This window comes from Gekko japonicus, unplaced genomic scaffold (genome assembly GCF_001447785.1).
Source record: "Gekko japonicus isolate JY-2015 unplaced genomic scaffold, Gekko_japonicus_V1.1 scaffold455, whole genome shotgun sequence".
In the NCBI taxonomy this organism is placed as follows: Eukaryota; Metazoa; Chordata; class Lepidosauria; order Squamata; family Gekkonidae; genus Gekko; species Gekko japonicus.
The window spans coordinates 156113-183018 of NW_015166436.1; the positions used below are offsets into that span (position 1 = coordinate 156113).

General features: G+C 48.4%; 1 protein-coding gene across 1 annotated transcript in view; it reads right to left on the reverse strand.

Moving 5' to 3' along the window:
* RBM47 (RNA binding motif protein 47) overlaps nt 1-26906 on the reverse strand; it is a 121581-nt gene that overhangs the window by 6860 nt on the left and 87815 nt on the right. The window contains exons 2-4 of the mRNA XM_015411906.1: nt 11018-12171; nt 7813-8019; nt 1752-1948 (exon numbers count right to left, since the gene is read on the reverse strand). Coding sequence (XP_015267392.1) covers nt 1752-1948; nt 7813-8019; nt 11018-12140 — 1527 coding nt within the window. The 5' untranslated portion in view covers nt 12141-12171. The remainder of the gene's footprint in view (nt 1-1751; nt 1949-7812; nt 8020-11017; nt 12172-26906) is intronic.

Genomic DNA, 26906 nt, shown 5'->3' on the forward strand with positions numbered 1-26906 from the left:
TGGTTTGTGAGGAACTGGGTCTTTAGGATGAGGACAGGTAGGGGCAGACAACTTTGACTCGGGATGGTTCTCCAGGCATCTGCGCCAAGCTTTTTTAGGCAATGGTTCCAAAGAGCTATGCTTTGGGACATAAAGAGGCAGAGCCTTTCACTTTCCCTGCATTTTTTGTTGGGCCCGGAAAGGTCAGGTTTGGTTTCAGAACTGTTGGAACTGAAGATGACTGGATCCATCTGCTGGTGTTGGTGGATGGCGCTGAGATCAGATCTTTTCCCTGGGTGGCACGGGATAAAGCCTTTCCCCAGAGCACAAACAGAAAAACTAAGGTAAAGGGGGGGACGGGACAGACCCAGAAAGCACAAGGGCAATGTATAATACATCCTCCCTCAACCTCAAGAATATCCCAGAGCAGTTGGCTGAGAGGGTGGTGGGAAGTGCGATCAAGTCGCAACCGCCTTATGGCCACCCCGGCAAGGGGTTTTCAAGGCAAGAGAGGAACAGAGGTGGTTTGCCACTGCCTGCCTCTGCTTAGTGACCCTGGAGTTCCCTGCTTGTCTCCCGTCCAATGATTAACGACGGCTGACCCTCTTCAGCTTCCAAGATCTGAGAATATCAGGCTAGCCTGGGCCATCTAGAGCATGGCAGAGATGCTTCACAGAGAGCGAAACAGAGGCGACTTCCTTGGTGGTTTATCCCTCCAAGTACCAACCAAGGTCGATCCTGCTTAGCTTCCGGCAGGGCTATTTTGGGGCAGGAACGCACAGGAACGGAGTTCCGGCTGGCTCCCAAGTTGGCCACGCCCAGCAGGAACTCATTAACATAATAGGCCATACCCAACAGCAGAAACTCATTAGGATTGGCTACAATTAGGGGGTGTGGCCTATCATACAAAGGAGTTCCTGCTCCAAACAAAAAGCCCTGGGTTTTGACAACAAACAAGGTAAAGAGAATAAGAAGCAAAAGGTGGGTGTGGTTGGATGACCACACTTCTGGTAACATGGGGGGTGTGGCCTAATATGCTAATGAGCTGTGCTGTCAGGGGTGTGGCCTATTATGCTAATGAGTTCCTGCTGGGCTTTTTCTACAAAAAAAGCCCTGGCTTCCGGGACCTGATAAAATCAGGTTAGCCTGGGTCATCCAGGTCAAGGCAATTTGATCAAGAGCATCACAGAAAACTACTTGCGCTCAGCCACTAACAAGCACAGAGAAGCTCCCACTAGAGCCCAGCAAGTAAGTTGCATCATAAGTAGGAGCTGCGGTGGCTCAAGTGGTTAAGACGCTGAACTGCAGGCTGTGAAAGGTCGGTAGTTCAGCAGTTCGAGAGCCAAGTGTGCCGCATGACGGAGTGAGCTCCCGTCTCTGGTCCCAGCTCCTGCCAACCTAGCAGTTCGAAAGCAAGAGATTGCAAGTAGATAAATAGGTACCACTTTGGTGGGAAGGTAACAGTGTTCCGTGCGCCTTGGTGTTTAGTCATGCCGGCCACATGACCACGGAAACGTCTTCGGACAGCACTGGCTCTTCGGCTTTGAAACGGAGATGAGCACCGCAACCCTAGAGTCGGATTCGACTGACCTTTACCTTTAAGTAAATCCCACAGCTTGCAGAGAAATGATTAGCATTTTCCTAACAAGAAATGCATTTCCTTTAAAAGCAACCTGGCAAGAGGTCAGATTTCCTGTGTTAGAAGAGAGAAAACTAAAAATCCTGAACTCCTAGAAAAGCCAAGCAGGAATCATGCATGATAAATATGTTACCTGAAAAGGAGGAGGGGTTGAAACAGCAGGTATCACAGCTGCTGCAGCAGCTGCGGCAGCCGCACTAGCCGGGTCCTGCTGGACAGCAATGGGGCTGATGATGTGCTCCATGGCATGGATCTTCCCATCTTCTATCATCTTAGCTGTTGGAGCTGCTTGAAACATGGAATATTGGGTGCCAATAGCTGGAATTGCCACTAGAAGAGATGAGAAGAAGAAGAGATTGGATTTATATCCTGCCCTTCACTACCTGAAGGAGTCTCAGAGCGGCTTACAATCTCTTTTCCCTTCCCCTCCCCACAACAGACACCTTGTGAGGTAGGTGGGGCTGAGAGAGCTCTTTCGAGGACTGCCCTTGAGAGAACAGCTCTGAGAGAACTTGTGACTGACCCAAGGTCACACCAGCAGCTGAATGTGGAGGAGTGGGGAATCAAACTCGGTTCTCCCAGATTCGAGTCCGCGCTCCTAACCACTACACCAAACTGGCTCTCTAGAATAAACCAGACCAAGATAGTGTTAGATGACAACTGAAACAACCAAGATGCTATTTTATCCAAACACTCTTGCCCTGCACCTGATGATAGCCAGGGCTATTTTGGGGCAGGAAAACACAGGAACGGCGTTCCGGCTGGCTTCCAAGTTGGCCACACCCAGCAGGAACTCATTAGCATAACAGGCCACACCCAGCAGTAGAAACTCATTAGAATTGGCTACATTAGGGGTGTGTGGCCTAACATGCAAAGGAGTTCCTGCTAAAAAAAAAAAGCTCTGGGTTTTGACAACAAACAAGGTAAACAGAATAAGAAGCAAAAGGTGGTTGTGGCTGGATGACCACACTTCTGGTAACATGGGAATGCGGCCTAATATGCTAATGAGTGGTGCAATCAGGGGTGTGGCCTAATATGCTAATGAGTTTCTGGTGCTGGGTGTGGCCTATTATGCTAATGAGTTCCTGCTGGACTTTTTCTACAAAAAAAGCCCTGATGATAGCTCTATCTGACAGCAAACTGGCCTGTCCCTAGGCAGAGAGCACAGCATAATTGAACCACCCACAAACAAAACATCAGTCTCTATCAATTTGGGGGGCTCCTAAGGAATGCAAAAAATTTATAACATTGTAAATTGACTAATAACCCTCAAAATCTGGATTGAGAAAAGGACCTTGAACAAGTTTCCAACTAGGATGCCAAAAAAGCATCCCGTCCTCTCTGCCACGGTCCTCGAGGAAGAGCAAGATCTGCAGCTTCTTAGAAAACCAAAAACTGTCCACTGTTGACTTCAGCTATCATTAGGCCCAGGGCTATTTTTGGGCAGGAACGCACAGGAACGGAGTTCCGGCTGGCTTCTACGTTGGCCACGCCCAGCAGGAACTCATTAGAATAATAGGCCACACCCAACAGCAGAAACTCATTAGGATTGGCTACAGTAGGGGTGTGTGGCTTAACATGCAAAGGAGTTCCTGCTACAAAAAAAGGCCCTGGGTAAACAGAATAAGAAGCAAAAGGTGGGTGTGGCTGGATGAGCACACTTCTCGTAACATGGGGGTGCAGACTAATATGCCAATAAGTTGTGCTGTCAGGTGTGTGGCCTAATATGCCAATGAGTTGTGCTGTCAGGTGTGTGGCCTAATATGCTAATGAGTTTCTGCTGTTGGGTGTGGCCTGTTATGCTAATATGTTCCTGCTGGGCTTTTTCTACCAAAAAAAGCCCTGATTAGGCCAAACATGAGGATGCCTAGAATCAACAGGAGGGAACCCTTTCATGGGTAACTACTTTGGAAGTGACCAGCGAAAGCAGATGTCAACCGACTTCTCTGACACAAGATAGACCCTGAAAGCTAGAGGCTATGCTCTAAATGGGGCCCAGTCAGAAAGCAGACATCTGAAAGGCCAGGCCTCTGTGCTTCATGGGAAATTCTGGGATGGGATGCTGGGAGATCCTTGAGGATCTGAAGGGTACTGCCTATAGATTCTGTACAAAAACCAGGAGCCAAGTTTTTCAGTTATCAGCGTGGGAAAGACAACAGCCACACCTGCCTTTTAAAATTCAGGATATTTCTGGGATCCTACTTATGGGTGCGTTCAGATGGACAGCTAATTCCACCACTATGCCGGCTCAAATTTGATCTCGATCTTTTAAATCCGTCCTCACACGACCAGATATCCCCCAGGGGAATCGCCTTACCGCACGCTGCTTCCGCTGTGGATTGTCTAGATGGCGTCCACTGAATGAGGCATGCACGCGGTGGCTTTTTTTAAAAAAAACAAAAGTTTGCGCGTGTGCATAGGCATGATATTGCATCCTTGGTTATTCGCGCATATGCAGAATCAAGATTTTTTAAAATGGCGCCCATTCGGGATGGTCTGATGTCAGACCATCCCGAACGGGCACCATTTTTAATTGCGCACTGGAACGATCAGACAGGGGAAAGTCCGCGAGTGGCCCGTTGGAACCGAAAACTCTACTTTTAAAGTAGTATCTTTTTAGTACGGCTCCTAAGCGCGGCAAAACTGGATGCTCACAGAAGATGGACGTTTCCCAGATGTTGATGTCTAGACATTACATTTAGATCCATGAGGCACCTGTGCCTCGCGCAGATCTAAAGAGCCGTCTGAACGCACCCTATAACTAGAATCCACAGCATGCCTGAGTGGAAAAGAACAGGACAGAAAAAGCCCACACATTGACTATAGCCAGAAACAGTTCTTTTTAAATCCTCCAAGCAGATCCAAAATACAATAGTAAAAATTCTGTCTAGATTCATTTGTTAAATAAAGTACATTGTGTGTAAAAATTTCTGAGGTATCTCACTGCTTAACACTTCATTTTTTGACTTTTCCCCCCGTGTGACCCCACTCACTAGCTCCTCAAAGAATTTATTATAAAGCCAGGCCTCCCATTGGAGGATCATGTTCTGTGGCAAATTGGGGGATTGGGGGCTCTGAAATCAGGGAAGCCCCACCTCCATCGGGGGCATGGCAATCCTAGGTCTACGGTCTGGCCTCATTTGGCATATGGGGTTGGATCCAGCAACCCAGTACATCTTCCCTGCTCCCCTCTCCTGCCATGCAGCTATTTTGAACCTGGGAAAAATCTATTTCTGGGCACCGTGCGGGACCCATGTGTGGTAGCAGCCACATGGGTCAGTGGTAGTCTTGACAACTCCAGGATGGGCTATTGCTGGAGATCTGGGGGTGGAGCCAGGGGTGGCAGGGTTTGGGGAGGGGGAGGGACCTCAGCAGGCTATAATGCCATAGAGTCCACCCTCCAAAGGAGCTAGATGCTCCAGGGGAACTGGCCTCTGTGGCCTGGAGACCAGTTGGAATTCCGGGAGATCTCCAGGCCCCACTTGGCAGGTTGGCAACCATAGTCAGTGGGCTGAAGTGAGGCGGCAAAAGGGGGGGAATTGCCCTGCCACTGAAGGAACAGGCAGGAAAGGTGATTTCCCCTGCCTTCCCCCTCCTCACAGTAGCCCACTGACCTGCATGGCGCCTATTCCACATGGGTCCTTGCAGTCACGGGAATCAACCTTTCTGCGGTCAATCAACCTTTAAACGGCCTGGGACCAACATACCTAAGGGACCGCCTCTTCCCATATACGCCTCGGAGAGCGTTACGCTCTGAGGGCTCTTTTTGTAGCAGGTACTCATTTGCATATTAAGCGACACACCCCTAATGTAGCCTAATGTAGCTAATGTGGCTACATTAGGGGTGTGTGGCGTAATATGCAAAGGAGTTCCTGTTACAAAAAGAGCCCTGCGAGAGAGTCAACATCTCCTGGTGATCCCTGGCCCAAAGGACCTCCGCCTAGCCTCGACCAGGGCCAGGGCTTTCTCTGTCCTGGCCCCTGCCTGGTGGAACATGCTCCCTATTGAGATCAGGGCCCTGCGGGATCTCCTTCAATTCCGCAGGGCCTGCAAGACAGAGCTGCTCCGCCAGGCCTTTGGCTGAGGCGGCATGGGCGTCCACATGTGCCCCCCCCCCCGAGGTGGTTGCGGTCTCCCACCTACTGATAACCGGCCATACCTAGTTACATCAATGGGCTGGATTCTCCCTATGGCAAGCATGACTGCTGATTTTATATGTGTTTTAAATTTTATTGTATTTATTAAAATGTTGTAACCCGCCCTGAGCTCATTTACGGGATGGGCGGGATATAAATGCGAATAAACAAACAAATAAATAAAGTAACTGCTGAAGGGGAAGGAGGAACAGGGGAGATCAGCAATCCTTGCAGGAAGATCTGCAGTTTTTGCACCGGTAGATTGCTGGATCCGATCACTATATATAGGTCTGATTGTTGTGTCTCAACCAGGGCTATTTTTGGGCAGGAACGCACAGGAACGGAGTTCCGGCTGGCTCCTGAGTTGGCCACGCCCAGCAGGAACTCATTAGCATAATAGGCCACACCCAACAGCAGAAACTCATTAGGATTGGCTACATTAGGGGTGTGTGGCCTAACATGCAAAGGAGTTCCTGCTCCAAAAAAAGCCCTGGGTTTTGACAACAAACAAGGTCAACAGAATAAGAAGCAAAAGGTGGGTGTGGCTGGATGAGCACACTTCTGGTAACATGGAGGTGTGGCCTAATATGCCAATGAGTTGTGCTGTCAGGGATGTGGCCTATTATGCTAATGAGTTCCTGCTGGGCTTTTTCTACAAAAAAAGCCCTGGTCTCAACAAAGATATCACGGAGCTGGGAAAGAATGCAGAAGGGGGTGAAGGGGCTGGAACGCCTTTCCCATGAGGAAGGTTGAAGATTTCGGGGCCTTCCAGTCTAGGGGGAAAAGATAACTAAAGGGGGAATGAGACAGAGGAACACAAAATTATGCACAGGGAGGAAAAAGTGGACAAACCTCTTCCACAGTATCAGAATTTGGGGTACTCAATGAAGTTGAGGAGCAAAGGATTTAGAGCAAACAAAAGCAAGTACATGTTCACTCATAGTCTGAAAAGGTATTTTTTTCAGGAGAAAGGGGTGAAGCCACCGATCTTTTTACCATGTTACATTTCAAGGCACACAGGTTGAAATAAGTTACACATGAGTGTAAAGAGACTCATGATTTCTACAGCCAAGTTTCACAGTTCTCTTGGACACAGGTGGAAGAGGGTTGTCCCGTTGCTTTTGCACTTATCTTCTCAAGCGAGGCACTGGGATGCTCAGGTCTTGCAAGAGAGCTTCCAAGGTACCACATTTCCCCAGCTACCAAAATATTTTTGAGGGAAACCAGCACATTGCCATGCCATCATGGCTTAAAGTTGCTGACCTTCCCCTAGTCAAATAATGATCGAACAAACATCCTATAAAAGCAGAGGTGGTGAGGTGGATCTAAACAGCTTTCCCACTCCATCTTGCCCGACGGACCTCCTTCTGACAGCCTATTCTCCCTTTGGTTTTGTTGATGCAGGCCTAATGATTCCCAACATAACCTTTTTGTCTGGTCAAAAGGGGACCCTTCCTCTCTTTTTATCAGCAGAAAAGCTAGTTGGATCCACCCCATTAGCTAAGGTTGCCAGGTTTTATCTGGCTGCCGGCAGGGGGGGTCCTCTTCTTCTCTGGGATTCTTTGGTGCGTGCGCAAAGTGCGTGCGCCACAATGACATTACTCAGAAGTGACATCATTGTGCAGGGCATGTTGTGGGGGGACATGCTATAGCGTTTGAGAAAAAACTCTATGATAACCATAGAGTTTTCCCTCAAATGCTAGAGCGTCCCTCACACAACATGCCCTGCACAGTGACATTACCTCCAGGTGACATCATCACGCCAGGCATGTTGGCATGAACATGACTGTTTGGGGGCGGGGCTCCCCCACTGGCCAGTGGCAGATTGGGGGCCCAGAAAGTGGGTAAACCCCCATCCCGTCAGGGGGATGGCAACCCTACCGCTAGCTCTAAGCCCCTATGATAACACGCATCCCTTCTATAAGATGTTTTCAGTTTCATTTCTAGGTTTGTGGCTACTCTTGCTGGGGACAAACAGGGGTTCTAAAGCACACTTGAAGTAGTTATCATTTCCCTGCCTTGCCAATATTGTCCCTCTCCCCCAATCATCATACTAACCTGTGCCAGGCTTAATGGCAACTGGGCTGACCGTAGACAACTCCAGATTAGGAACAAGCTCATATCCTTTTTCTTGCAGCTTGCCTTTCCCTTCATGATATCTGCTATATATGCCACGGCCTGCAGAATATCCCCCCAGGTAAGAACCTCTCGGGCCAGGCGCTCTGTTGCCTGCTGCGCCTCGTCCTCTGCCTCTAATGCTGCCTGCTTGTAAATAAAAGAATAAAAAAAATAAAACTGGTAAAGCACACGGTTAACTATGGCACACACCAGATCTAAATCTCTGGCAACCTTAGAAGCAGGGCGGGGGGGGGAGAGCATTACCCAGGCCAGGGTATGTCATCAGTACGGATCACAACATTGAGTAATTACGTACTTTTCTATCACGTTTTAGACTCCGAATTACTCCTCGTGCTTGTTTCCGTTAACAACCAGGGCTATTTTTGGGCAGGAAGGCACAGGAACGGAGTTCCGGCTGGCTCCCGAGTTGGCCACGCCCAGCAGGAACTCATTACCATAATAGGCCACACCCAACAGCAGAAACTCATTAGGATTGGCTACATTAGGGGTGTGTGGCCTAACATGCAAAGGAGTTCCTGCTACAAAAAAAGGCCCTGGGTTTTGACAACAAACAAGGTAAACAGAATAAGTAGCAAAAGGTTGGTGTGGCTGGATGAGCACACTTCTGGTAACATGGGGGTGCGGCCTAATATGCTAATGAGCAGTGCTGTCAGGGGTATGGCCCAATATGCTAATGGATTTCTGCTATTGGGTGTGGCCTATTATGCTAATAAGTTCCTGCTGGGCTTTTTCTACAAAAAGAGCCCCGTTAACAACATTCTTGCATTATCTGTTAAATGGGAGCCCAGCTGTGGCAACAGTGTTGTCGCTGTCCCCGATCACCACTCTGGTTCTTCAGAGGAATTTAAGCAACCAGTCAATGAAGGGAAAGGTTATGGGGCAGCACTGAGAGATGGGGCATAAGGAGGTTTTGGGGCCAGGCGTGAGGAGGAGGGGAAAGGCCGTAGACAGTAGTGGGGAACCAATGTTCCCTCGAAGCGATGGGGTCTTGTCAGCAAAAAATTCTACTTTCTGAGCGACTGGCATTAAAGTTGTGAGCGAGCGATTTGGCTGCTGCAAAAATTATTTGGCTCTGGAGCCCCCTCCTTCCTACGCTAAGACAAAAAGGTCTGAGCTGGAGGCTAAAAAACTGTGAGCTGGCTCACACTGACTCAGCTTAGAGGGAACACTGGTGGGGACTGAACTGTGGGGACTGAAGGTCACCGCATCCCGATACCAGCCCTGACTCTTCAATTCACTGTGTGGAAATCCCATTTTTGTATGCAAATATCAGAGGTACAATTTTAAAAAATGTTTTGTTGAAATCAGTGGGGTTTAACAGAATTTACTGTGGGACATTCACAGAGGAGGAAGAGGAGGAGGATTCATACCCTTCCCTTCCCTCAGAGTCTCGGAGCAGTGTACAATTCCCTTCCCTTCCTCTCCCCTCAACAGACACCCTGTGAGGTAGGTGGGGCCCGGCTGAGAGAGCACTGACAGAACTGCTCTTGAGATAACAGCTCTGAGAGAACTTGTGACTGACCCAAGGTCACACCAGCAGCTGGATGTGGAGGAGTGGGGAATCAAACCCAGTTCTTCAGATTAGACTCCACCGCTCTTAACCACTACACCAAACTGGCTCTCAGCCTTAAGACTTTATCTATGCAACAAATATCTTTGCACAGAGAAATCACTGAAATTCTTGAGTTCCTTGTACCTAGGCTTACCAAGTGGCGGCGGGGGATCCGCATGTCTTCACAGGATCCCTGCCACGGGGACGGCAACACGCATTGCACCACCGTCGCCAGGATGTGACGCAACGCGTTGCTCTGGCAACGGGGCTGTTTGGAGTCCCGTTGCCAGAGCGACACGTAGCGTCACATCCTGGCGACGGCGGGTGCAACGCGTGTCGCCATCCCCGCGGATCCCCCGCTGCCACTTGGTAAGCCTACTTGTACCGGAGACTTCTCATCCAAAACTGCATCAACAGTATAAGGACTGAAAACCCATTTCAAGTATGGCAACACTGAGAACGTGTGAATCTCTTTGGATAGATGTTAAGGTGCCAGAAAAATCTCACACGCACAAGAGAGAGAGAATGCAAAATGATTGGTTTTATCATTTCTGGCCTGCATGACGGTGAATAATAAAGAGTACGCTTGAAGCATGAGCAAAAGACTATAGAATGGGATTTCTACCACATTGAGAATATTTGTTTAGCAAGCACAGGAAATAGTTGTGTGAATACTTGTGTAAGCTCAAATGCATACAATGAACTATTTTGTGGAGAGAAAATATTAAAAATAGCATATTCCCACCATTCACACATTATTAAGTAAGAATGAGCAGTGTATAAACAAATCATCCAGAGATCTGTTTTCCCCCCTTCTCACAAAAAAACAGAACTGAAGCATTGGGGGGCCCCCCCAAGGACAGGAATTGCTCAATTTCCCCCATTTCCTCATATTTTGACATTTATGTTTTGCTTACCCTTAGGTCAGGGCAGGCACTGGGTGTGAGGCTGAGCAGGTGGTTTACCACAGAACATGTTACTACTTGCCAAAAAGATTGTGAACCATTTTTGGTAAGATTAGGTGGGTAGCCGTGTTGGTCTGAAGCAACAGAACAAAGTCTGAGTCCAGTGGCACCTTTAAGAGGAACGAATTTTAGTTCTTCTGGGTCTAAGCTTTCGTGTGCATGCAAAAGTGCATATTAACATTTGAGAAGCAAAAGTGCATGCACACGAAAGCGTAGACCCAGAATTAAACTTTGTTGGTTTTAAAAGGTACCACTGGACACTTATTTGAGTCTAAAAGGCCCAACACAATGAGTGAGTAAAATGTGGAATTTGTTGCCAGTGGATCTAACTTATAGACAGCTTCAAAAAGGGGATTAAACAAAGGAAACCTCCACATTCAGAGGCAGTAAACCTCTGAATACCAGCGCCAGGAGGCAACATCAGGGGAAGGCCTGGCATCTATGTCTTCTTGTTGGACTTCCAGAAGAACTGGTTGGCCACTGTGTGAGACGTGATGCTGGACTAGACGGACCACTGGTCTGATCCATCTGGGCTCCTCTTACGTTCTTATTGTTAAGTCTAAAGCCCACTAGGCAATAACAAACATGCCCAAAGCTGTATACTAACCTTTCACAAAATATTCTCGATTAGGACCAATCAGAGCATTGTACGGATAGCCATAATATGCTAGTGTATACGGATCACAAGAGTAAACATAGTTCGGCTGTTGAGTAACTTCTGTGGTTCCTCCCCCTTTAGCCGCTTTCTGGTAACGGGTGTACTGCTCTTTATCCACCGGCTTGGCTAGGGTAACTTCCAGACAGGACCCTTCGAGTTCAGTGCCATTGAGATTATTCATGGCATGAACTGCATCCTCCCGGCTTGTGAAGTGTACAAAGGCATAATCTCGTATTTTTTTAACTCGTTCTACACAACCAGGGTTGAACTGACCGAAGACTTTTTTAATTGTATCCTCCGAGGTTTCGATCATTAAATTCCTCACATACAGGATTTTTACGGTCTCCATGACATCTTCGTCAACATCTATTTCAGGCTCCGCCCAGTCGACGGCAATCTGGTGGCCCCAAAGTTGGATTCTCCCGGGCATCAGTTTCCGCCTTGCCATGGCCGCCGCTCGGTGGCTTTCGTACTCTACAAAGGCGAATCCTCGGTTCTTCATTTTGTCCGCTGCACTGGCATACACAATGACATCAAGCACTCCTTCGGTCACTTTGGAGATCTCTTCTAAAATCTCTTCCCTTTTCTTCATCTTGGGGATTCCTCCAATGAACAGCCTGCAGTTGTCGACGCTGCAACACACCCCTAACAGCCTGCCGGGACGGATTTCGTAGTTGTTCAGCTCCCTGACAGCACGCTTGGCTTCATGTTTCTGAGTGTACATGACGAAGGCATACCCACGGTTTTTCCCATCAAAATCCATCATCAGGCGCATTTCGTAGATTCGGCCCACAGATTCAAATACAGGGACCAGCTCGTCTTCATAGACGTCACGGGGAATTTTACCAACAAAGACTTCGCACCCACGAGGAGGATGCAAACCTTCCCAGCCTGGAGGTGGACCGCCATATTTGCGCTGCCCATTCTCCTGAACCATGGTATATCCAGTGCGCTCGATTAGTGCCAATAGCGCAGCCTCATTAGGTGCGCCAGCGACACCTTCTGGCACTTTGTTTGTCGGCATGCTGGAAGAATCGTTACTCATTCTAGCCGTGGAATCTTCAGCTGTCATTATGTCCAAATCATTCAAAGTGTGGGGATACCTAAACAAAGACGATAGGAAAGGATTATGTTAATTACTCGGTATTAAAACAAGATAGGAAACTTGCCAGTTCCTGTCTCAATATTAGAATGCAATTACTAAGAGGCAAATATATAAACAGCTATTTCATGAATTTAGGAACTAGCTTCAGCCCTGTTTCCACACTCTCAAAAAGCATGGTTCTGAACAGGAGTGGGAAAACGGAGAGAAGACATGTCCTCAGTTTACACCGCATTGTGAGCACCGGCATTTTTAATCAACAAGCAGGTGAAAACAGTGTTTGCTAACTATATCATTTATGTATCAATCTCCATGAAGCAAATCTCCATACTGCCCAGTGCTTTTGCCTAGAGGCGTTAAATTTCACCCCAAAGAAGGGACGTAGTTTTCTTAGCATGCTGGTGAAAAAAAAGGGCACCATGAGATTTCTGGAACAGTCTCTTTTCAGATCTTCATACACTTCAGTTGCCACAGATGGCAGAAGCAAGGGCTGCACAATGTCTTATTAACGCTATCCTTCGGATAAGAATAATTTCGAATCAATGGTTCTCAGGCTGGAGTAACTCTGCACAGAACTGTACTGGACGATTCGTAAAGGGAAACAATGTGCATTATGGTAGAGTTGTATTTTCCTACAGTCCTCTGTAGAAAACAAATGGCAAAGTGCAAAAAAAAAAAAAGTTTTCCATTAGCTTTACAGAGCAATATCCCAGCCTTCTTTTCTGGCACTGAAAAGCACAATCAAGTGATCCAGTTATAAAATCTACATTGGCAGAAGTGTGTTGCAGTTAATAGGGCTATACCACCAGAACAGCAACAGGGCATTGGAAGAGATCAGAGTTCAACCTATTCAACCATCCCTCCACCCATCAAGTTTGTTGCCTGTGTACATAGATACCTTTCTCAGAGGGCTGTACTCCAATACACCCCTCCACCCTTCTATCCATACACCCTATACCGATCAAATGACATCATCTTGCAAGTATCCTATGGTAAGAGTAGTTCAGCAGTGGAAACAGCTGCCTGGGGAGGTGTGGTGAGCTCCCCCTCACTGGCAGTCTTCAAGCAGCGACTGGATAAACACTTGTCAGGGATGTTTTACGCTGTTTTGAGCAGGAAGGGGTGGACTATTATGGCCTCTATGGCCCCCTCCAACTCTGTGATTCTATAAGTGGTGAGCAACTGCACTGAAGAAAGCCATGGACAGAACAGGAAGTTTCACGTGTTGTTTTGCCACAGTATGCGTATTATATAGAATCACAGAATCATAGAGTTGGAAGGGACCTCCAGGGTCATCTAGTCCAACCCCCTGCACAATGCAGGAAATTCACAAATACCCCCCCACACACACACTCCCAGTGACTCCTGTTCCATGCCCAGAAGATGACAAAAAAACCTCCAGGATCTTCGGCCAAACTGGCCTGGAGGAAAACTGCTTCCTGACCCCCAAGTGGCAATCAGCATTTCCCTGGGTGTGTAAGAAAGGGCCACAAGAACCAAGCACTGATGCAACCTTTCTTGCTCTCCCTCTCATGATCTGCCTAAGTTCACAGAACCAACATTGCTGTCAGATGGCCACCTAGCCTCTGTTTGAAAACCCCCAAAGAAGGAGAACCCACCACCTCCCGAGGAAGCCTGTTCCAATGAGGAACTGCTTTAACTGTCAGGAAGTTCGTCCTAATGTTTAGCCGAAAACTCTTCTGATTTAATTTCAACCTGTTGGTTCTGGTCGGACCTTCTGGGGCTACAGAAAACAACTCCGCACCATCCTCTGTATGACAGCCCTTCAAGTAGTTGAAGATGGTTATCATTATATAACAAAATATAATTCATCACTGAACAGCCACTGTCAAATGACCACATCTTTGGACTTCCTTACCCCTTCCCTCCCATCTGCCTGTTCACAATTTAAATTGGACACCCTGGTCATCCCGAACTCACCCAGAGAGGCAATGTGTTCAGATCTTGGAGAGTAAAGTTCTTATTTCGAAAGAAACAAAAATGGCATATGGTAGTTTCAAGCAGGCTTATCAGAACACACAATTTGGGAATGGGGGGAGAAGAGGGACCGAATGAATGTCTAATACATCAACACAAAGACATTACGCAAACTCCCAGGGCCAATCTCGTTTGACCGCCGTTTTCTCAAGGTCATTTTGCTTCGAGCGATTTTGCTTCCAAAACATAGTTCATACTGCTCAATGTAGTACATTAACACAGAAGGACGTTTAACATTCACGAACATCTCAACCTTGTGCTCTGTGCGTGGGGTGGGGTGGGGGTATCAGAATACTCAATTCTGCCCTGCAGTTTTTTTGTTTTGTGTTTTTGGCAGCTGCTTGCGAAGTTTTCCCATCTAGCCAGAGTGCCAATAAGAAGGCAGTTGACAAAAGAGGGTATGTAATGTTGACACAGCAGAGCGTTCGTGTATGACCTTCCCATTTTATTTGGTTAAGATTATTTCTGTACAGTAGTTACGATGCTGAAACTCTGGTGGATCACTTAGAAATACAACTAGAGTGTCGTGGGGAGGGAGAAATGGGAGAATTTTCTAAGAGGCTGTTAAGAAACAACAGAGAGCAATGAGAGAGCCTTTGTTCCATTTGATCGAGGGGTGCCAGCCTCCAGGTGGGGCCTGGGGACCCCCTGGAATTACAGCATCTCCAGATGACAGAGATCAGTTCCCATGGAGAAAATGGATGCTTTGGAGGGTGGACAGTATAGCATTGTAATCCACTGAGGTCCCTGGCCTCCTCAGGCTCCAACCTCAAATCTCCAGGAATTTCCCAACGTGGAGTTGGCAACCCTACCCCCACCTCCCATTGGTAGCCAGGAGGGACATGGCAACCCTAATTTGATCCCAGCACTACCAGAGAAGTAACCATTGGGGGAGAATAGGTATTTCAACCAGTTTCAACCAGTGTGTGTGGGGGGGTCAGTTTGGTTTAGTGGTTAAGTGTGTGGACTCTAATCTGGGAGAATCGGGTTTGATTCCCCACTCCTCCACTTGCACCTGCTGATGTGACCTTGGGTCAGTCACAAGCTCTGGCACAGCTGTTCCTGAAAGAGCAGTTTGTTTCAGAGCTCTCTCAGCCCCACCCACCTCACAGGGTGTCTGTTGTGGGGAGGGGAAGGGAAAGGAGTTTGTAAGCCGCTCTGAGACTCCAAGTGAAGGGCAGGGTATAAATCCAATCTCTTCTTCTTCTACTACTATGCTAAGATCACAATACTGGGCCACAGCCAGATCAATCCAGAGTTAAGAAGAGGAAGAAGAGATTGGATTTATACCCTGCCCTTCACTTGGAGTCTCAGAGCGGCTTACAAACTCCTTTCCCTTCCCCTCCCCACAACAGACACCCTGTGAGGTGGGTGGGGCTAAGAGAGCTCTGACACAAACTGCTCTTTTTCAAGGACAGCTGTGCCAGAGCTTGTGACTGACCCAAGGTCACATCAGCAGGTGCAAGTGGAGGAGTGGGGAATCAAACCCGGTTCTCCCAGATTAGAGTCCCCACACTCAACCACTACACCAAACTGTAAGCCACACAAATAGGGCTAACGCAGGAGACCCTCTGCTGACAGCCCCTCGCCTGACTCTCACCGCTGCTCCACAGGGTGGCGGCTGGGAGAAATCACTGCAGAGATTTTTAGTGGGATCCTAGAATGCTGCCCCATTCCAGCCCTGTCACTTCTGAGTTTGGGCTCCCTCTCCCCCTCTCCCCCCCCTCCAGATTTGAAATAGAAATCTGATTGTAAAACGACTGTATTTTTCTTTCCATGGCTGTCCCAACCTGTTTGGCTTCTCTATCATTTGGTCTCGGATACAAGTGTAAAGCAAATGGGATTTTAACACCAGCTATCTGGCATCCTTACCAGGAGGGTGACAGGTTCCAGCCTCCTGTCCAAGTGTAACCAAGATAAGAAACGAGAGCTGCTGGGAACAACCGTCACCTGTAAACATGCTTGCTTGGGTTAGGTGTATTTCAAGAACAGAACGTGTCAGTCAAGACGAGAGGTAGCATGAAGCGTCAGCTAAAAAAGCCGAAAGAAGGTCTTCAAGGCACTTGGATATTTTTACACCAATACTGGGGGGGGGACCCCAGCAACAACATGACATCTCTAATGCCCTCCATTCTAGACTGGTACTCATCCCCCCACCCCGACCCAACAGATGGAGATAGAGGCCCTCTTTTACTGTGTCTGTGCTGTTAAAATTGCTTGCACATTTCTGATAGGTGGTTGTTGTTATTTGATGACATTGAAACTCAAGGTAATAAGTTTGTTCAAAAAGAGATGCCTACCTCCTTCATGGGGAAAAACAAACAAACCACGTAACATATTTGACTAGGACTGGACATTAGGACCCTCCCGAACTCAGGGCCACGCCCTAGGTGAAACTAGCGCCCCCCCCAGGTGAGGCTGCCTTGTGGCGCCCCCCCCACCTTGTGTCTCCCCCCCCCCGCCACCACGTGCCTCTCCGTGTGCCAGTGAAGAAGTTCCATGATGACACTTCGGACTGGGAGAAAGGCAGGGAGGGAGGGCAGGGGGCGCAGCAGGAGGCGGGGAAGGGATTCCTCCCCCGCCCCCCCCAAATTCTCTTTACCCCCCCACCGCCAGCCACCGTCGCTGCACAGCCCCAATCCGGAGCGCACCCAGCCTGGGCCTGGCCGGCTTCCAGCGGCAGCCAACCCACACCCCGCGGCCTTAAAATAGCCTTCCTCCCTCCCTGGGCTGACAATGGGGCACAGGACGCCGCGCCGCTGGGCAGCTGCGCTAGAGACAGGCAGACGGGCAGATGGGTGGGGAAGCCAGAGCGCAGCGCTGCGCCGCACAGACCGGCAAGCCGGGCGGGAGGGGAGGGAAGGGGGGGTCGTGGTGTCCCTGTCCCAGGCTTTTGGCGGGGGGCAGGTGCAGTTTGGCACCCTTAAGGGCCAGCGCGCTCTAGGGGAATGCCTAGTTCGCCTAGTGAGCGAGCCGGCCCTGCACGGACTGCCATTTCCTTCAGAGAAACTGATCTCTGTAGTCTGGAGACTGTTTGCAATTCCAGGAGAACTCCAAACCCGATCTGGAGGTTGGGAACCATACTGAAGCAAAGACAACAAAAAAACAAGCTTTCAAGGCCTGCAGAATTCTTCTTCTTTATACTCAGTTCATCATACTGATACTTGGGTTTTCAACTGGATGTTTTCATTTTTATTGGTTTGCTGCTTCTTCCCGGAAAGTCTAGGAGGAGGCCGCCAGCGCCATTTCAGTGTTCATGCCTGTTCGGCACTTAACACAGTATACTTACAGATTAGACACTTAAAGGCCCCTTCTCGCACTCGGACCTCACCCTGGGTTTTCTCTGTGTTCAACTCGCGGCCATTTACCTTGCTGTTATCTCTGCTTATCTGTTGTTTTCTGCACTAATTTTGCCCCACTCCAATTTGCTTGCCTGCCGTGGGTTATAAATTCTGCATTGCGAGCAGTAAACCTGGACTTAATGTCCTAGGTAGGCGGGAAAGGGGCAGGGAGGATTGAAACCGAATTAAAAATTCTGCACTTAAATCTGCACCGAGGCCACTCTGGATCGAGGGGAAGCCCACAGCAAAAAAGGATCCATATACCCCGGCGCAATGGCAGACTGAACCCAGAGCGACCACAATGTAATACAGAATTGACAATAAACCCCGGGATAAAAAGGGGGGTGGAACCTGAGTGTAGTGCAGAATAGCTAGTAGGAGACAGCGCTGAACCAGGATTAAAGGTCTCGTGTGAAAAGGTCACAGCCTGAGAATCTCAGGCTGAGATCTCTCAATCCCCCCCCTTTAAAATATGCAGCCTGATGGAGCATTCCTGAGACCTTGAAAACTTGCACATTGTCTTGTGTTATTTTGGTTGGTCCTAATAAAAGGAATTACACGGCTTTTGGTTTGGGAACTAATACAGCTCCATGAACTCCCTCCTTCATGAAAAGTATAACGTGTTAATGATAAGAATGTAAACAATGTAAAAGTATTTATTATGGAGGTGAATTATATTTTGCATCTGTAGGGATAAAGCTCCGCCCTGTACAGGCAGAAAGCCCCATGTTCAATCACTGACATTCTCAGGTAAAGAATCTCAGGCGACAGGTGTTGGAAAGATCCTGCTCTGCCGGAGACCATAAGAACTGCTGACAGTCAAAACAAATATTGAGCTAGATCTGACTCATATTCATACGTCTGAAGGGAAATTTCTTTAACGCCCCATACATGAGTTTGAAGGCACAGCATGAAAAAGTCTGTATAAAAATGTAATATTACATTGAATGTGCATTCTAAGTAGTGTATATTAATGGAATAATAGAAAACTATGGGGCAGTCCAAACTTTCACCGACTTTAGTATGAGGTTAAAGGTCAAAGCTTATTCCAAAGTAGTTTACCTTCTAAAAGGTAACGGTAAAGGTTTCCCTTGCTTGAAAGCGAGTTTGTATGTTTTATGTGGGTAAGTGGATGTTTGTTATATGTTGTATGCATGTTTGTTTGTGTATAATATGAAAAATAATAAAAGTGTACCTAATGGGTACCTTAAAAAAAAAAGAAAAGCCACAAGGTATAGATAGGGACTCTGGGGCAAGTGATGCTCTGTCTTCTTGGTGCTTGGGGGGGGGGGCAATAGTGGGAAGGCTTCTAATGTCCTGGCCCCACTGGTGAACCTCCTGATGGCACTGGTATTTCTGGCCACTGTGTGATACAGAGTGTTGGACTGGATGGGCCTTTGGCCTGATCCAACATTGGCGTCTCTTATGTTCTTATGTAAAGCCAGTCGAATCTGACTCTAAGGGGCGTGCAAGTAAATGTGAAAACTCTGAAATCCTAAAGCACGCGGGAGTCCAAATTTTAATTTTATATTAAGTTTCTAATCTGGAAAATGTCATCTATCATACGCTCTACGAATCACAAGGCAAAGAAGAAAACTGCATATATATTTGGTATATTTGCAATTTAGGGTCATCTTTTTCATTGCTCTATATAATCCAAACTTGTAATAAAAAGAGTTTTCAGAAGTTAAAATTCTATGCACATTAAATCCTGTTCACAGAAACTAAAACATACACAGACACAATGCAAGAACAGAAATTTAATGCAAGTTGGCATCTCAATATTCAGAACATTTTTAAATAAATCATTTGATTTCCTATCCACCTGTATCTTATGCTGAAATCAATGGAATAATACTTTTTTTAAAAAACAACAACAACAGAAGAACGTCACCATCTTAGGGTCACCAACTCTGGTCTAGGAAATTTCTGAAGACATGGGGGCAGTATTGTTGTTGTTGTTGTTATTAATTCAATTTATGAATCGCTCCATCCCTGTAAAAACAGGGCTCTGGGTGATACACATCAACAATAAAACAATAGATACAATCATATATACAGTTAAAGGTAAAAAGGTAAAGGTTCCCTTGCTCGAAAGCCAGTCGAATCCGACTCTAGGGTTGCGGTGCTCAGCTAAACATACAATTAAAAAACCTAAAATCCAAGATGGTGCCTTCATAAATCTTATTTCCATACTGAACTGCGCCACCACCCCATGGGCAGGGCAGGAGGAGGGAAACAGATGGAAACAAGGAGAAAGAGGGAAGGAGGGTGCCAGTGATGGTCACACCATTGCTGTCCTCAACCAAAAGCCCAGCAGAACATCTCTGCCTTACAGGCCCTGCAGAATTGCATTAGATCCCGCAGGGCCCTGATGATGTTCAGCCCCTGGCCCTAGTTGAAGACAACTGGACATCTTTGGGGCCAGGGATCACCAGCAAATTGTTCTCCACCGATCAAAGTAGGGTTGCCAAGTCCATCTTCCACCCCCAGCGGGGGACTTCGCGGGTGTTCCTGGAGGGGGCGGGGCATCCCCAACGTGATGATGTCACGTTGGGGACGTCCGCCCCCCCCCGGCCTGCCTGCACTCCGGATTTCCAGAAACACCAGTTCCCTGCACTTAAAGGATACGGCATTTCCCTTTTAAGTGCACAGAGCCGGCATTTCCCCTTTAAGAGCAAAGAGCCGTCGTTTCCCTTTTAAGTGCACGGAGCTGGCATTTCCCTGCAAGCCTGATCTCAAGCGGAGATCGGGCTTGGGAGGAAACGTGGGCTCAATGAAAGGCAGCCACCCCTTTCTCTCAAGAGAGAAGGAAGAGGGGTGGCTGTGGGTGTTGGGGGTGGGGCTTCCCCCGCCGGCCATCTGGCCAGCGGCGGGTAGAACCCCCCCCAAAAAAAACGGGGGACCCCTGGCAAACCAAGGGGGTTGGCAACCCTAGATCAAAGTGTCCTCCTGGGGACATACCAGAGGAGATGGTCCTGGAGATACATGGGTCCCTGACAGCTCAAGGCCTTAAAAGTCAATACTAAAACATTAAACCTGACTCAGTATTCCACTGGGAGCCAGTGTAGCGGTCGTAGCACAGGTTGTATATGTGCCATCCGTGGCATTCCCACCAGGACACGCTCCACCATCACATTCTGGACCAGTTGGAGCTTCCAAATCAGTCCTGAGGCCAGGCCAATGAGTTACAGTAATCTAGCCTGGAGGTGACTGTTGCATGGATAACTGTGGCTAGGTCAGGGTGCGACAAGAAGGGGGCTAATTGCCGTGCTTGGCGTAGATGAAAGAACGCCAGCCTGGCAATATTCGTGACCTGCGCCTGCACGGTCCGGGAGGCATTCAGGGTCCCACCCAAACTCCTGATGGATTATGCTGGTGTTAATGGCGCTCTGTCAAGAGTGGGAAGTCTTCCCCAGCCACAGAATCTCCTTCTTTGTTGGAGTCAGGATCAGCCCGTTCTTTAGCCACCTCACCATGGCGTCCAAGCCTATAGCCAGATCTTGTGAGGCAGTGTCCCGGCAGTGGTCCAGTAGCAGATATAGCTGTGTGTCATCCTCATACTGATGGCACCCAAGCCTGAAACTCCATGCCATCTGGGCGAGGGGGCGCATATAGATGTTAAGGAACATTGGCAGAAAGACCCGTGGAAGGATTTCACCTAGAACCTGTGGTTTACGAATCTACCGTCTGAAGGTACCATTTTCTCTTGGGGAACTGATCTTTGTACTCCGGCAATCAGCTGTCATTCTAGAACTCCAGTCCTCCCCTGGAGGTTGACAACCCTGCGTTGTCTACAAACTATCAAATGCGACAGAACTTACATCTACAACAGGGCAGGGCTATTTTTGGGCAGGAACGCACAGGAACGGAGTTCCGGCTGGCTCCCAAGTTGGCCACGCCCAGCAGGAAAAATTAGCATAATAGGCCACACCCAACAGCAGAAACTCATTAGGATTGGCTACGTTAGGGGTGTGCGGCCTAACATGCAAAGGAGTTCCTGCTACAAAAAAAGCCCTGGGTCTTGACAACAAACAAGGTAAACAGAATAACAAGCAAAAGGTGGGTGTGGCTGGATGAGCACACTTCTGGTAACATGGGAGTGCGGCCTAATGTGCTAATGAGCTGTGCTGTCAGGGGTGTGGCCTAATATGCTAATGAGTTTCTGGTGTTGGGTGTGGCCTATTATGCTAATGAGTTCCTGCTGGGCTTTTTCTACAAAAAGAGCCCTGCACAGGGTATTTTAAACTGGTCTTAAGACAGAATCAAAACAGGGACCCACAAGCACAACTGAAGGCTCACTCAGCACTGCTTACTCTCATTCAGAGTTTTCCCTCTGATGGTCGTGGCCCCGCCCCCAGCGTGCTCGGCGTCCTAACGTCACTTTCTGGTGACGCGCACATCGGGGCGGGGTTCCCCCTGGGGCCCGATCCGCTGCCGCCGGGGAACGGGCCTCTGGGGCGGGGGTTCCCCCCCCCCGGGGGGGCTCGGCAGCCCTACACATAAGCCTCCCCCAAGAACTCAGAGGCCCTGTTCCTCCATGTTTCAGGCAACGTTGAGACCCTACCGGCATTCCCTGTAGTGGTGCCCAGATCAGCGGTCTTTACCCTTTCTGGACACAGAACCCACCTATAGACCCTAAGGGGGAAGCATGGGACCCACGGTGATGCAAGTACATGACAATAATCACATGACAATCATATGAAAGGAGGAGAAGGCACTTGAGTTATGACCTCACCAATGGGGGGGGGGGCTGACACAGAGCACAGGAGAGCTGACTAGTGGGGGGGGGTGATGGATAGAATTCCCAGCTCTAGGTTGGGAACTTCCTGGATATTTGTGAGTGGAGCCTAGGGACACTGGGGTTTGGGGAGGGGAGGGACCTCAGTGGGATATTGTTATGTACTGACTCCTGATTGAATCACCCCAGAGACTGGCTGAGCTTAGAGCAAAAGAACAATAGCCTGCCAGGATTCTGAAAGTAACCAATCTAGTAGTAATGTTATGCAGGCCTATTTTGGGGCAGGAGTGCACAGGAACGGAGTTCCGGCTGGCTTCAGAGTTGGCCACGCCCACTACAGGCCAAAACCTCTGTGTGCGTGGCTACAGAGGGAAGGCCTGGAGAGCGACACACACACCCCGGTGATTCCGAGGCTGGTGGGCCAGGGGGGGCCTGAAAAGATCGGGGAGGCATTTGAAGCCAAGGAAAAGAATGGGGCATGGCCTAATATGCTAATGAGCAGCACTGTCCAGGTGTGGCCTAATATGCTAATGAGTTTCTGCTGTTGGGTGTCGCCTATTATACTAATAAGTTCCTGCTGGGCTTTTTCTACAAAAAAAGCCCTGATGTTATGTAAATAGCCTATCACTGGGAGTGGGGTGTGTTTGGGTGTGGCAACTGCATGATATTGAACAAAGCTGAGGCTCTGGAGTCTTGTCTTGTGCTTGCGGCAATCTCCCTTATAAATAAAAGCCGAATGGTGGTGGCACTTAGAACATTCCACACGCTCCAAAATCAGTTCGCTCTCTGATCTGTCATCCAGAGGGTCTCCCTATCCACTGGCTGCTTTGCCTGAGTCCTGATTCCAACATTCTAAACAGTTTGCTCCTCCTCTCCCCCCCACAGCCAGTCAGAGGTTATTTGCATATGCAGCCTCATTGGCCTCTGCCTTGGAACACAGAGGTCGTTTGCATATGAGACTTGATTGGCTTTTGCCTCTAACATTCCAAACAGTTTTGCGGTTCTGAGGTAAAATGTGTCCAATCTCCAGGTGAGGGCTGGAGATCACTCAGAATTACAACTGCTTTCCAGATGGCAGAGATCAGTTCCCCTGGAGAAAATGGTGGGCTCTGTATCCTTATATGCTGCTGAGGTGGCCCCCGTATGACAGCCAATGTGACGTAGCAGTCAGGGCTTCAGAGCATGGGAGAGGCTGCAGGTGTGTGGGGGGTGGAAAGCTGAAGAGTGAGGAGGAAATAAAGGTAGGTTGATGATTGGCTGGGAAGGAGACAGGGTTGCCAACTCCAGGTGGGACATTCCTGGAGATGTGAGGGATGGAGCCTGGAGAGGGTGAGGTTTCAGGAGGCGTGGGACCTCGGACAGGTACAAAGCCATAGACTCCACCTGCCAAACCAACTATTCCCTTCTGGGGAACCATCGTTGCCAATCTCCAGGTGAGGGCTGGAGATCAGTCGAAATTACAGCTGTTCTTTAGGTAGCAGAGATCAGTTCCTCTGGAGAAAATGGTGGACTCAGTGTCATTATACCCTGCTGAGGTCGCCACAGCAAATTGACACTGTGTCCAAGGCCGGGGCACCCGCCCAGAGCCTCTTTCTAGAGGCCGTTGTATTTATTTCCACAACGGGCCTTTTTCCTAGTCACTAATAAAGTAGAACTGATCACTAGGCTTGTGGTCTGTTCATCCATGGAACCCACTATTTAACAGATATAGTGCCATAAAGTCCACCCTCCCAAGCAGCCATTTTCTCCAGAGGAACTGACCTCTGTAGCTTAGAGATATGCTGTAATCCCATGGGATCTCCGGGTGCCACCTGGAGGCAGGCAGCCCTAGTGGGGCTCCACAACTCATAAATTGAAGACCTTGGCCCTGGGATTCTTGACTGAGAAAATCCATAAGTTCCCTTTTTACTGAGTCTTAGGCGACAGGCCAAGCCCTTTACTCTTCCAGTAACCCTTTCAAGAGGCGTGTGATTAGCATACTAATTTTCCTTGTACGATTTTACTGTTATTAGTTCTGTGTTTTATGCTGGCTTGATATCTGCTTTTGTTTATTTTCTTCTGGTGTAAATTGTTTTGTGCTTCATGACAATGGAAGGTAGTATATTTTTATTTATGCGATAATGTAACAAACATCCAAATTTCAAACATATCTAACATAGACAAAATTAAGTCCACTGGTTGCCCCCAAAGCCTTTACCATAGTTCTTCTTAAAAAAACAACAACATTAAACAAAAGTGCAAGTGGGGAGAGGACCTCAAAATCCAGCAATTCATAAAAAAGGAAAAAAAGTATATATACAGTAGAAACAAAAATCTAGCAACAGTGGTGGCAGATCGACATGTAAGTTTCAATGAAAGGTTTCCAAATATCTAAAAGTCCAACTGCAATTGTCATCTATATGCCATATGCTCAAATACTGATGAAGTTGTAAGGTCCACTGATAGATCCTCTGTGATATACTAGGGCGCTTTGACACATGCTAAATAATGCAGTTTCAATCCACTTCAGTGACCGTTTGCAAGTGGATTTTGCCATGTCACACAGTAAAATCCAGTTGCACGGTGCACTGAAAGTGGTTGAAAGTGTGTTATTTAGTGTGTGTGAAAGTGCCCAAAATTGCTCCCAATGGCATCAACTCAGATTTTGTCCAGTTAATCCAACATCCGGATAAGTCTCCAAAGGTTCTAAGAGACTCAAATAAATCTACTAATTTGTTTGTGGTAACAAATTTAAACAAAGTGGGTGCCGTCACAGGACCCTTGAAGCAGAGCCTCATCTGATGTGCCCAGTTATCCAGGAGAACAAATAAGGGAGAAGCATCTCAACTTGATTTAGAGCTTCAAAATTTCATTTCATTTTTTTTTTTAAAAAAGCTGTTCCATGTCCGGACAAAGGATGAAGGGTGGGATGCGAGTGGCTGGCCTATTCCCCCCCCCCCACAACCGCCCTCCCCAGGACACATTGGCGCTTGCCATTGGTCCCCTGGGGAGGGGGGAAGTCCATGCTTTCCCACCGCTCGGCCACCCACCCCCATCCAGCATCCGGCTAGCTCCCCCTCCCCCGCCCAGCCCCGCAAAATCCGGTCCGTGTTTAGTCAGGTCCTCTCTGCAACCTGCACTTTGAACTGGTCCTGGAAACAGTATAGAAGGCAGCACAGTTCTTTCCAAATTAGTGCAGCATGTTCTCTGTAGCTGATAATAGTTAATAGCTGAGCTACCACATTCTGGACCAATTGATATTTCCAAATATTCTTGGCATACCTCTCTAGAATGCATTTCATAGCCCAAACAGGAAGTTATTGGTACATATATAATAGTGGTCAAAACACTGGCGTTTCTTAAGATGACCTACTTCAGACTTTGAGAACCACTGTTTTGGGAATGAACATGGGGGGGAGGGGGAGAGTTGAAACTAGGATCCTACCAGTGTTTAGGGTTGCCAAGTGCTTACCTGTTCCGGAGTGGGGGAGTCCAGCCTTGCTCTGGGAGTCTTTGTGCGCGCACAAAGCGAGCGTGCGCCTCAAGCACATCACACGGAAGTGACGCAAGCACGCCGGGGACATTGGAGGCGGGGCCACAATCATCCGAGGGAAAACTATAGAGTTTTCCCTCGGATGATTGTGGCCCCGTCCCCAACGTCCCCGACGTGCTTGCGTCACTTCCGTGAGACGTGCTTTGGGGGTGGGGTTCCCCCCGGGGGCCCGATCTGGCGGCGGCGGGGAACGGGCCTCCCGGACGGGAATTTTCCCACCCCCCGGGCCAAACTGCTTGCTCACAACTTTAATGCCAGTAGCTCAATAAGCAGAACTTTTGCTCGCAAGCAGGGCCGGCCCCAGCTTATTTTGCACCCTAGGCGGGGATCCCTTCTGGCGCCCCCCTCCCCCTGTGCCCCCCAATTTTCAAAAATAAATGCATTTTAGGAAGAATGAAAAACACAAATAATCAAGAAACTCCCAGAGTACGGGGCTGGGTGCAGTTTGGCGCCCCTAAGGGCCGGCCCGCTCTAGGCAATCGCCTAGTTCGCCTAGTGAGTGAGCCGGCCCTGCTCGCAAGACTCCATAGCTTAGAGGAAGCACTGGATCCTACTGTGTAATTTTAGCATCATTTAATGTGTCCTGTTAATATTTATGCTTTGCTTCGGTTCCGTTTTTAGATCTCTGATAGGCTCCACAACTGTTACCCTACTGTATTGTTTACTGACTTCCTCATCTTGCCGCTTGTATTGACTCACTCTGAGTGCGTTCAGACGGGACATTTGCAACGGTATAGGTGCCGGTTGGAATCGGTGTACTTACCGATGTTCACACGGCGAACATCTGCCTCCCATCCCTAACCGTTGCAAAGAGCTTTAAACCATTGTATTCTGCCACTAGGTCCCCAAGTGGTGGTATCCTGAGTGCAACGGTTGTAATCGCTTTACCCCCCGTCTGATCGCTCTCCAACGTTGTAGAGCCACTTCCGTTTGGAAGGCCGAGGCTTCCGATTTTCACCTGCCATTTTTTTTGGTCGACGATATGCACTTGGGCAAAGCTTCGCCCGGCGTTTGTTTTTTTAAAAAAAAGTCCTTAGTTTAACTTTTAGAGGAGTCCGGGACCTCAGGGAGGCCATTTTGCTCTTTAAACTTTAAAGGTAAGTCCTTACCTTTAAACTTTAAAT